Below are 13124 nucleotides of genomic sequence, written 5' to 3'. Positions count from 1 at the left end.
ATCATGCGGTAGGATGCGTGGTGGTGGTGTGGTTGGTAGTAGTGGTGGTTGTGGCAGTTTGGGATGACATCCAATCGTCATGGCAACCACCAGGTGATGCGGGGGGATAATCCCAATGCCACGGTAAATCATGCAGATTGATGATTGGTAGTGGTAGTGGTGGTGGTGGTGGTAGTAGTAGTAGTAGTGGTGGTGATGGTGATGGAGGAAGTGTTGGCATGTTTCCATGGCAACCATAGGGTAAGAAGATGGTGGTAGTTGGTGTCCCAATCACCATAGCAACCATGCAGATGAGGATGATGGAGAAGATGATGAAGATGAAAGCATGCCAAATGAAGGACAGATACCCAAGAAGGAGAAAGAAGAACAAAGAAAATGCCAAAGTGGAAAAATACACAAGGAAAAAAGAAAATCAAGCAATAACCAACAGTAAAAGTCAGGTAGATCCAAAGGTGAGAGTAACAAATTCGAACAACAAAAGAAATCTTCTAAAACGAGATTCAAGCTTCAGGCACTTTGGAGACAGAATTTTGCAAATCAAATCCCGCGTTCAGAACTCATCTGAACTCATCCTACAAATTATTTTGAGGACCATCGCTTAGATGATTTTGTCATTGAATTACTAATTAAGTGGATCATCAAAGTTAGTTTTGTAAATTCCTGACACATTGACAATTTTTTGGTTTCTCTACTTGAATGGTCCCATTATCATGATACTACAAATATGTGCCACAGGTTAGTGGGATTAGAATTGTTATGATAATGGTGTAAATATGATTTTTACATCGGCATTAATTCTATGCTGTAATCAGCACTATTCATGCATTCAGGTAATAAACAATAGCAACCTTATATTCGCTTCTTTACGAGCTATTGTAACAAGCCTGGTTTATGTGCATGAAAACATTGTATCTCTAGAATAGAAACAAATAAAATCACAACGAACCAATAATCAACGAAGATAAAAAGTCTTGAAATTATATCGTAGGAAATATCAAATAGAGGTGACAGATAATATCCATATAGTAGTTACAAGAGTTACTTTTGATAAACAAGGAGCAAGTATCCAACTTAAAAGTGACAGCATGCAAGTTTGTTAGTCATATTTCAAATATGGTTGAAGAGGGGGAAATATAAACAGAGAATTTGTACGACAAGATAGAGGGCGCTATTCTCACCGATCACTCGGAGTACTGCGCTGGCCTCGGCCACACCCGTTCCACCGCTGGCGTAGCAGACGTACGTCCCCGCATCCTCCATTCGCACGGAACTGATCTGGAGTTCGCCGGACGCCGAGACCCGAAAGCGTCCTCTCTGTTGCTTGATGAACAACAAGTTTTCCTACAAAGTGACGATAAGAGAATAAAAGAGTTGCCATTAATAAATATTTGATGGATGTCATTTTCTCAGTTCTCTCATTATGTTTTGGTTTTTATCTTGAGAGCAGAAACCTTATGTTAAAGCCTACTTCTTTTGGTGAAAACAATATGCAACATCAATACACAGCCATGGAAGGGTTAAAGAATAAAAAAGTGAGTTCTGAATATTGAGTATGAACTCTTGCCAAGTTCTTACTTGCATTCTTTTTATTTTTTTCATCTCATTTTGAAAGTTGTGACAACGTAGTCTTTGCCAGGAATGTTAAAACGCTGAGCTAACCGATGTACGAGCTGGAATGAAGCCCCAAACTCTGTAATGACAGCCAACGAGAATAGCTTCTTAAAATGTATGTGTGTGTGAATCTCCCCTCTGGCAAGACCAAGTTCTGTGGTTGGGATCAATTTGCTGGAGTAGAAGTACATATATCAACTTTGCTTCCTTTTCTCTCATTTTGGATATAAAACACTGACTAGGTGAAAAGAAGGACAACAATTGGGGAAGAAAAGAAAAATGAACTGCAGTAGATGGTTTAGCAGTAAGGCATTGGAGTAACAGCGCTCCCCTGTGGTTGAAAGTAGGTTGGCTGGTGTTCTACGCAAAAACCCTAACCCTGACACTTCCAATGATGGCAAAGAAACCGAAAGATCCCCCGAAGACATGATCAGCTACACAAGATAATAAATTCGAATACACAAACCCACTTCTTCTTAAAATGCACTTATTACCTCTTTCGGCACACCTTTTATTTTTGTACCCTCGTTATCTGCGTGATATGCACTTTCATTTGACATGTTTTCTTGTTAACCTCCATTTCTTTTTCACCCGCTCCTCTCTCTTTCCGAAAAAGTCGCTTGCGCATCTTACTCATTTTCTTCCGACCCCATTTTCATTAGCCGATAAAATCTGCCCCATTTGAACTTCTCGCCGGATGGATGGACGGGCTCTTAATGCGCTCAAAATGTTATCTGTGGCCATCAGCATCGAGGGCGCATCAACGACGGACGGAATCACCCCCCCCCCCTCCCCTCATCCACAGGTGTTGTCTCCTCATCATCGCTGCACTACATCTTAATAGCTTTTTGGCCCCAAGTCATCCAACGTCCTCATTGGTCCTTCCCCCATCCTCTTCTCCGGATGAAATGAAAAAAAAGAAAGAAGATGATACGAAAGAATCGACCACAGTCACTCTCGAAGTCAGGCGGCCCGACCTCTGCCTCACAATACTGGCATCTGTTGCTCTCAAGAAAACTGACTGGTACCCCAGGAAGATGACCAGTAAACCACGCCCATAAAATGCTACCTTTACCCGCTTTAAGGAGATAACTGGCACCCTGTCTGCAACATCGCCTTCCCATAGACCTCTGCAGAATGCTTTCCTATTTTTCTGATGGGACAATGAGTTATCCAAGGATATTACTTTCCCTTTCAGCCAATCTCATGCTCTTGCCACACTTTAAAGAGGCACTCAGGAAAAAAACATAAGTAAAATGTTGTCTCTCCACCACGATTATATCCTCAGCAAAATCTTACAAGTTGAGGGACAGTCAAGTTTGAGAAAAAGTAAGTCATGCAAGTCAAAATCCTGACTAACGGAACCATACCTGGTATGAAAAAAGGATAATATTATGATGAATAATTAAAAAAAAAATAATTGGGGATATCCAATCCCTTTTAGTTTCAATTTTCTTATTCATGATTTCTACTAACTTGTATGAGAAATAAAAATCACTATGAACTTTTAGTCTCACAAAATCAAATTATGGTATATTTCAGGGAGCATTATTTGCTTTCCACTGGTTACCCCTAGCTTCCAAGAACCTAATACGAACCTTAAAAACCACAAAGAATATCTAGAATAATGTCAATTGCATACTTTGAGTAAGGTGTATGATTGATAAAACAAAAGTTAGAATAACTGAGGGTATGTGTAACTGTAAATTTGATATCTTTCTTATACCATGAGTAGAACAGCCATAAAGTAAAACTGAAATCGAAAAAGCTTGTTACAAAACTCCAGGGGGAAAAATATCTAAATCATGTTTTTGAATATTCTGTTCTTTGCCACCCTACAGCTGCAGGCACTGTAGCCGTGTACATCAACGCTCACAAATTGTACCATTCGAGTATTTCTTCTGAAAAGTAAGACGAAGAGAGAACAGAGAGTATGGGGGGAGGGAAGGTGGTTTGAACGAGAGTGGATGACGGAGTCGGAGAGCACTTACAGAAGACTGCTTTCTCCTCCGGTGGATCGTCAGCGACCCGCAATGCGCCGGGGTCACCCCACGGGGGAGTGCCAACAAATTTTGGTATTCTGGGGCAATTTTCTCCCCCTTTGATGTTCTGTCCTTACAGTCTTTAGCTTGACATGCTTTGCTACGCTTGATCCTCCTCCTCCTCCTCCTCATCATCATCATCATCATCATCTTCTTTGATGGCTCTTTTTCTTGATGAATCGTATGATTTATTTGCATACATTCCTCACTCTAGTTCTTCCCCTTCTTTAACCCTTTATGTGTTTTCTGTGTCGATTGGCACAAACCCCCCCCCCCCCCCCCCCAACAAAAACCATAGTGTTTTACACACTGTTCAAAGTCCCTTTCACAGCAAGGGTTAATGGGTGAGCAGTGTGGCTCTTGGACTTCGGTTCTTTGGGAAGAATAGTAAATCGGAGGAGAAAGAGAGAGGGAGAGCAGAAGGAAATGGGAACCATACGGGGCCTCCTCTGCTGGTAGGAGACCGGTAGGAGATGCGGTCTGTTCACCTGCATACATGATTCATGGATGGGGGAAAAGACCAGTCGAGGAGGAGTCGTAAATTTGGAGTGTCTCGGAGGTTGGGATACCATGAGGGACCACAGTGAACAACTGGCCTCCGATAATGCTCGCGATTTCGTACCACTGCCAATCAAGTTTCCTACTTCCCGTCCCTCCCAGCATATTAATAATATATATGATCTACGCATGATTACATGAAGCATTACCAGGTGATAGAAAGAACGTAATTGAAATCTCAAATTTAAGCGAAATTCATTGCTACAGCAATTACATGACTCACCTTTCATTCAGTCATCTCACTGAATACTCTTTAGAAGCTAAAAAAAGTCCCAAAACAAAACTTCAACTTCTATCTGAAATATATTCATTTGTTTTTCTCAGAAGACCTAGAAAAAATTTAAAAAAAGACATGACAACTTTAATTTGATTCTTTTGACAAAATGATATGGAAGAAACAGAGGACAACAATTCTGGAATATTTCGTAATTCAGAATATGGTGCACCTATAGATACCAGCATCAAGCAACTATTGAGTGTTATGCGATATCACTACACCTCATGTAGCGTAAGGGCCAAGTACTACAAGAAATCCACTTGACGCTTTTTCTTACAGCGTGATTACCAGATCTGGGATGGGGGAACAGACAACATGAAGTACAACACCTCTGGCACCTTAGGGAAAACGCGTAAAACTAAAGACGAGACTAAAGATAGCTAGAGATGGGGGGGGGGGGGAAGAGGGATGGGATGGGATCAAATAAGGTTCATGTCTCACCTCCGTGCCTTCTTTCTGCCAGTGGATGATGGGGGCGGGGCTGCCGACCGCCTCGCACTGGAACCGCGCCGTCTGGTCCACGCGAATGACCTTGTCGCGCGGCGCCCGGACGAAGTCTGGTACGGCTGGAGAAAAAAACAAGAAAACAAAAAAGACAATGTGAAGTGAAGAAGCAAAGTTTCCACCAACATGAAGAATCAATGCCATTTTAAAAGGAATGTTTGAAAATGATTTTTAATTTTTATGATGAACAACAAGATTTTGAGTTCAAATTAAAGATTCTTGTGTTGATTACTTTTTATTGCAACTGACTGACAAATTGCCCTTCATCGATGTAAACAAACACCACAGCATTTTTTAATAGTAGCCATAATAAAAAAGTCATGGGCATACATACTTGGGTTGGACTTGCACCGGCAACCTCCCGGTTGCTATTGCTAGACTAACATCATATCTACTAGAATACTCAAATTCCTCCCAATAGTCAGTAACCATTCTAATCCCTTATAGCAGCAGGTACAGTATATCCATTCAAATTTAATGATTCTACTTTCTTTTTATCTTGCCTACTACTCAAAGCACTGAATAACTGTGTTTATTTATGTCTATGAAGAGCAATTATCAATCAACTGCAATAAAATTTCACGTTTATGGACAGCACAGGCAAAAGGTAAATCCAGAAACATTATGTGTCTGCAACTATTTGGGAGTAGAGGGTTAGAAAGCTGTGTTTATGGTAGAGAACGTCATCCATGATGAAATGTACAAATATTATGCTAATTGGTGTAAGTCCATGATGCCATTTCATGAAGTACAAGTAGATTTGTGGTGTGGTTAATTTTTCATCTATAGGTTGCTCGTCAACATGTCAGCATCCTGTAAAGCGTATGTATGAATATCCCGATTAGGCGTGCGTGCATGCGTGTGCATTCCCCGTGCGATCGCTGGGACAAATTAGCGAACATTGTGCGCAAGTCATTAATGATTCATAGCATGACGAGCTAGTCAGATGTGCTGATGAGGTGCCTTTCTTTGTTTTCTCATCAAGATGATGATTGCCAAAGCTTACGTTTTCTTCCCCGCCACGAAAAACTGCTAACGAAAAATGGCGGGAAGAGAGGGGCAAAAACAGTTCCCCTGTGCCTGATGTGATTCGTTGTCTAAGAGGACACAAGTGATACTTTTGAAAACGTTAAACATCCACTGAAGTCTCCCTTAAGGCTACAGCAGAAAATTTACCTTTTGCTGAATGGCAGAATACATGCAATGAATTAATTTTGTTAGACAAGCTGTAAGCAAGCACATCTGCACAAACCTCTGATCATTTTGCATCCAAAGACGTACATAAACAGAAACAGGTCAGACACACGTATCATGATGGACTTTTTTTTTTTCTGAATTCATAGTTTGGTGACAACTCCTACTGTTACATTTTTGCTACATTGTTCACTTTTTTTTTTTAAGGATGGTGAAATAAGAGTGACATTTTTTTCTTCGCTTACTTTCTGTAATCAGAAACAAGTTTTATAGGCACACGATATTCCGCTGTTCCTTGTTCAACGGATGCTACAGATGATTTCTTTTTAAAGAGTTTAAAAAGAAAGGGATATTCGGTGCTTAGTGGTGGATGCGCATGTCGCGGCACACGACGTGCGCATTCGGCAAATCTCCCGTGGTGGAGGCGGTGCAAGCAAACTTGGGGAGGAAAAGTCACTTTTGCCGAACTCGGACGACATCCAAAACCATCGATGGGAGATTTTTCCGGCAAAGAGGCGATGTATCTCTTGACACACAGAGAGTCGAGTGCCGGGGAAGAATTTAATCTTGCCCAGCCCAAATTGAATCAATCCCGACATGCTATATGCATTATCGCGAGGGGTGTAAGTAATGGAACGGAATTACGCCGGCCCTAACTCGATTACGTCGCGTCAAGTTGACGCATGTACAACAAATTAATCTCGCGTGAGCCCCAGCTTTCAGGAGAAACTGAAGAAAATTTGCACAGAGAGAGAGAGTGAAAAAAAAAATTAAAGTGAGAGAGAAAAAAAATGGACGAGGAAGGAAGGTGATTTGATACAAGGGGAGCAATTCTTGGTGGATAACTTTGGGGGGTTGTTTCTTCAATTTTGGAATACCATCACACAAAATTCCAGAACATCCCCACACTTTTCCCCCCTCCGTTTTTTACATCAACACCGCCATGCCTAGCTCTGGTGATATTAACACCAGCTTGTCGAGTTATACACAAAAGGACCAACACATCAATCATATTCTGTCCGCCACGGACCAGTAATCGTACTGAACTATCAAAGGAGATAAACAGCTGTTGATGGCACCTTGTTTCATTCAAATCACATCACTTTTCGCTATTTATTGACAGGGCACACTGTTCCACTTTTGTGATGAAGTATCAAGTCTCCAAAACTTGTCTCAATCATTTTTGTTTCTTTTCTTTCTTTTTTAAATACAATTCTGATCACAAAAAATCCCTTGAAAAGGGGCTCTTCATAGTCCTCCACTGCAATTTGAGATGCTATTGTAGCTCTCTGTAATGGCATGTTATAACATTCAACAGATTTTTTAACCCCACTGAAATCGGACGAAAGCGTACTCTCACTCAAATTCCAGCTCAAACTCTTCAACATAAAGAGCTCTTACTTGGATTACACAGAATAAGGAAAATTAACCCTTCTTTTACCAAAAATACTGTATTAAGGTGGATAAGGTATTTGAAATAGGCAATTTATAGTCAGAAGCGGAAATTGACTGAATACTTTATTCCCATAAAAACAGTGATTTTTCATCTAATCTCAGGAGTTGGGACACTGGTATTCAGGGAAGAATCAGGTGTCTGCTCCCTGGCGGACCTTAAAAGGGGTACTTTGGCAAGATATGATGACATTTAAATCCTTTGCATACTTTGAGTGCTGACTGACACAGAAAACCCCATAGCATTGTACACACTATCCAAAGTCCCCGGCACAGAAAGGGTTACATTCATGAACTCCCAACCCCTGAAGTCAGGCAATGGACCGCCCTTCCCTCCCCATCCCACCCCCTAGTTTCCTTCCCCTCCCAATCCCCCTCCCTTCCACCCTCGATAACCCCCCAATCATTGTCTGGCATGGCCATGCCCACACCCCTGTTCTTGTAATTATCTTGTCACCCCAAGTTCTACAATAATCACTCACAATCCGGGTTTCATCTTCTTATCGCCATCTTTGTCCCTCTCATTCTCTCTTCCTGCAAAAGTACTTACCGATGATTCAGTTTTCTCGACCAGAAGGCCAACCATGGACAATAAGAAAAACAATTTCTGTCTTTCTCTATCTTACTTTTTTTTTCCATTTTTCAGGATGCGTATATTATTCTCCAACATGTGGTTAAAGAATTCTAAATGTACGGTATGGGAGCTACCACAATCAATCACCAACATTTTGGCAAGGGTTGGTAGCGGGAATTCTTCCACAGATAAGATGACTGGTTTTCTCTGTAATACATGATTCATTTGTGCCTGTCATTGGCATTTCTTCCCTTATCCAACGAGAAGTTGACAAATCAACTTTACGGAAATAGAATTAAAGTAGTAATGCATGAGCTTGTTCTCGGCCATTCACCTTTTCATTTTCCAACACCCTCTAAATAGGTTGACTGTAAGAAATAAAAGTGTATTTGAAGAGTTTGTCCGCAAAAACCGATAAGTCCATATTTGCCAAATGGAGGTATTTGTGATTAAAGGTCAAGAAAAATAAAGAGAATAATTAGACATATTTTGCTTCTTTTGACCATAACTTAAAAAATGCACATTTATATGTAGTGACCAATATATCATTTAAAAGGTATTATTTTGTACTTAAAGACAGAGACGGTACTTCAAAATTTTCAAAAATGGACTTATCGGTTTTTGCGAACAAACTCTTCATTTGATAAGTGTAAGATATCCTCAAAGACCGCGCCAATATTTGGAACGAACGTTCATTCAAGATCACTTTATAAACAGGGTTTTTTACCAGTTAAGTTTTTGTTTTTTGTTTCTCTTTCTCTTTCTTTCTCACTTTCACAAACAGATGTAAAGCAGACTTAAATAATGGTACCTTGCACTTAGGAATCTCAAACTTACAAAATGGGACACATTTCCCATGCCCTGAGGTAATACAAATCATAAACACAATTCCATATATATTTCTCTCTCTCCCCTCAGAACAGACAGGGGCTCCTCGGATGGACTGAAACAAAAAGCACGCTGCTTACCACTGACTCGAAGTCTTGCCCGAGCATCGCTGGTCCCCCAGATGTTGACCGCCGTGCAGATGTAGTAGCCGTCATCCTGTTCTTCCGTGTGACGTATTCGGAGCGAGTTGTCCGGCAGCTGCGTCGTCCTGCGAAAAAATGGGGACGAAAAAGTTTGACAAGATTGCGTAAATTAGAAATTCTTCCCTACCAACCTGCATCGTACTGGCTCATTTTGTTGTGCATTCATGACACCTGAAAACTATTTTTGCTGTCAATCAACAATAACTTTGTACAGCAAACAGAAGCATGATTAGGGATATATGTCTGGGAGAAACAATACTAAAGTTTGCATTCAGACTTACACAAATATCAGGGAATATATGTATACATATATATAAATATATACATTTGTATTGCATCACAATTTGCTATGTATTTCTTTGTTTTATACAACTCCTTCACAAACTACCTTTTGTGTGATACCATTTTAAAATATCATTTATCAGCTGAAATTGTTATTCAAATTCAAGTTGGAAAATCTTGCCCCAAGTATCTCAGTTTACATGTAACATGTTTCTCAACACCTTTTCAGATCAGATCTTTGGTAAGTCTGAATTCGCCCCTTCTCAGTTACTGGGATCTCCTTCTAAGTGTGCAGTGGGTGCCAACATGTGGCTGGGATCAAAACTTTGGTCTTCACGAGGGATTTATCAAGCAAATTGAGTGGATCAAAGTTTTTCTTTCCCCCTTTGGTGGGCGAGGGGGGATGAGTGGGGCGGGGCAAATATTCTGGCAAACAAGGTTAGTGGCAGGCTTGTCTTTGAGGTCGTTCAACTTTTCATTGTGTATACTCTTCTCATCTTTCTCGCAATATATAGTGTGAGTAGGAAAATGGTACAGCTAAAAAAAAAAAGAGAAATTCATATGGTGGTATAATCTTGAAGAGAGAGAGCATATATGTATCATATCAAAATGGTTGTCTTTTAAAGTCTTTCAAAACTTTGACTGAAACTTTCAATTGTGCCTGAAACAGCAAACTCAACAGAACTTCTTGATTTTACAAAATCAACACAAAATGTACAATATTTCTATACATAGCTTTAGATTCCTGAAGCTATTGTTGATGTACTGGCAACATTTAATAAAATATTGTTGCTTTGGAGTCAAAATTAGCATTGATTGATGAGTCAAAGCTGAGGATCAGTATTTCTACTCAGCATCACAACTTTGTCTGCAAACATCGGTGTCAACTCGTAATTAGCTCCATAATATGACAATACCTTTGCACAACAAACTTTAGACACACCTCCAAGCCTTTGTTGGTTAATTCTCCACTAGTTTAATAGAGAGAAGAATAGAAGATAATCTTCTGTAACCATGGCAACCCCTTTGGTATCATCCCTACTCTCCGAAACGGCCCTCACACTGCCTTTTTGACCCAGCATCACCAGGTACCCTTTTATACACCTTGGTCATGAGGAACACATTGGGCAAATAGCATCTTGTCCAATGACGCTTACATCAGGCAGGATTTGAACTGAGAGTCCCCTTTTTAAGTGCCTAGAGCCGTGACCACTGTACCACATGTACATCTGAGATCTGAGCTAACGGTGTACCCAGTGTACACCACCCGGTGGAGTCAAAAATACCTAGCATGGCAGACAAAGGGCGTAAGTTTAGAAAGATGGAATTTAAAAAAAGAAAAAAGTATGACATGAACTTTACCTCAACTCTCTGCTAAAACAATAAAGCGAACCTCAGCTTGCCACACGATGGAACGTGATGATGAGAGGAGGGACGCCAGTCTCTACAGTACAGCATTCTTTCCCATTTCTTCTTCTCCCCCCCCCCCCCCCTCCCCGAAAACATGTGTTCATACAATCACCCCTGGTTTTGCATTCACACCAGACCTCACTGTACATGGGCAAAAACTAATCTCAAAATAAAACTTGGGTCCCTGATGTAAGCTCTCTACCCATCCTTTTTTGCCAGCTAATGTTAAGGACCGTGTATCTCCCACCCATCCCCCAATGTACCAGTTTGGCCCGATCTCTCTTCCCCCCTCCCTTTACCAATCCTTTACCTCGCAAGTCAGTATCATACCAACGAGAAGTTCGTCTCATATTTAGGCGTGTATGGGAGATGGGGGAGGTGGGAGAGGAATCTTTTTTTTTCTTTTTACTGACGATTCAGACAAGACAGCGCTTATCCATCATGACTGATATGGGGAGAAGTAGATTACTCCGGTGATGGATTTGCTGGTGGGGTAGGGGTGGGTCTCCCTCTTTCTCCTCTTTTTGCCCCCTTTCTCCCTCTCTCTTTCTTCTTCTCCCTTCCTTTCTTGATCTTTCTCTTCATCTATCCTCCTCTCTCTATCCTTTCACAAATCTTTTTTGTATTCTTTATCAACCTATTTACTGCTCTGTGTATTCATTTACTTATCTTTCCATCCATCTATCTCCCTATCCACCTATCACGGCATGTCTCATCATCCATCTATCTATCTATCTATCTATCTATCTATCTATCTATCTATCTATCTATCTATCTATCTATCTATCTATCTATCTATCTATCTATATCTATCTTTCTATCTATCTATCTATCTATCTATATATCTCTCTATCTATTCATCTATCAGTCAATCTACTACTTTACCAATCTCTTCACCAGCTACCTGCATATCTATTCTTCTACTCTTTATATATTTTAATAGCTCTCATTCTCTCCATCAATATACAGAATTAGCTTTTTTATTCTCTTTCATGTTCTTCTTTCACCATGTTAACCCTTTTTTGGTGATTTTCATGTCATTGACACAGAAAATCTCATAGCATTGTACAGATCTTCCAAAGTACCTCGCACAGAGGAGGTTAAACCTCCGATATTTCTCCATCCAACATTTCTCGATGTTTGTTTTCTTCATTGCTTCATGGAAACTATATCTTTTTCCTGCTTAAAACCAGACAGGTATCATCGATTCTGACACACATGACGAGACCATCATGTCTTCTTTATTTTTTGTCTTCTTTAAGATTGCTATTTTGATGTGGATATTAATGACTGAGTTGAGCGCTGGAGCAAAATTGCATTAAGATACTGATACCCAAATTCATGAGAAAACTTCAAATGTAATGGCTGATCAAGCCACACGCAATGGAGCGTTTTACCAAAAAACTGCCACGTCTTGGTGCAACATTTCGTCAGAGGCGATGGTATGGCCATCTCCTTGGTGAATCATGGCTTAAACCCTCCTGCACGCATCGCGACCGATCTCCGCAATGTGCTCGAAGGAGCATGAAAACATTAAGACAGACACCATCTCCTCTTCTTAGTTGTTGTTTTTTTCCCCCTTCATTTTGTGTTTTCCTCAGCCACGGCTTGTACATCGCTTTTCATCCCAAAGAAGAAGAAGAAGGGGACTTCATCTTTCTGTCACTACCAATGCTAACATGTCATCTTTCAGATGCTCAAATTGCATTTGACGTTTTTTCCATTTGTATTTCTGGTTTTGCTCTTGTGGGGAGAAACATTGTCCAGGAAAACATAAGTGCCCCCCTCCCCCCAAAAAAACCAACAACAGCAAAACACAAGACACTACAACACAAAAATAAGGTAAACCAAAAATGATTTGAAAAAAGATGCCTCAATGATATTTCAGGCTCTTGGGAAGTGGACATGATTTCGTGATTTGAAATTTCCGCATGTCAGTTTTGATTATCGTCAGGGGACGACGGCATAATGTTTACAACATTTTAACATGTCTAGCGATCAAACTGCAAGACATTTCAACCCTGTGTCAAACTCATTATGACATGACCAGAAAAACAAAAACAAACATGGTTTATCATAATTTGTCTCCGCTCTCTCTCCAATTGCATCTAATATCCCGGAAACATATTTATTGCCCATTACTGCAACTCGCTGAGAGGAAACATTTTCGCCACTCCGAAGACTCGTCA

The 13124-nt window shown here is 40.5% G+C and overlaps 1 protein-coding gene across 1 annotated transcript in view; it reads right to left on the bottom strand.

The window, feature by feature from the left end:
• Positions 1–13124, bottom strand: part of LOC139720493 (roundabout homolog 2-like) — a 152501-nt gene that overhangs the window by 23712 nt on the left and 115665 nt on the right. The window contains exons 9-11 of the mRNA XM_071631847.1: positions 9181–9308; positions 4930–5054; positions 1179–1341 (exon numbers count right to left, since the gene is read on the bottom strand). Coding sequence (XP_071487948.1) covers positions 1179–1341; positions 4930–5054; positions 9181–9308 — 416 coding nt within the window. The remainder of the gene's footprint in view (positions 1–1178; positions 1342–4929; positions 5055–9180; positions 9309–13124) is intronic.

Source organism: Diadema antillarum, unplaced genomic scaffold (genome assembly GCF_040938485.1).
Source record: "Diadema antillarum isolate AM-2024a unplaced genomic scaffold, OU_Dant_1.0 scf00000128, whole genome shotgun sequence".
NCBI classification, from domain to species: Eukaryota; Metazoa; Echinodermata; class Echinoidea; order Diadematoida; family Diadematidae; genus Diadema; species Diadema antillarum.
This window is presented reverse-complemented; position numbering and strand designations above follow the sequence as displayed.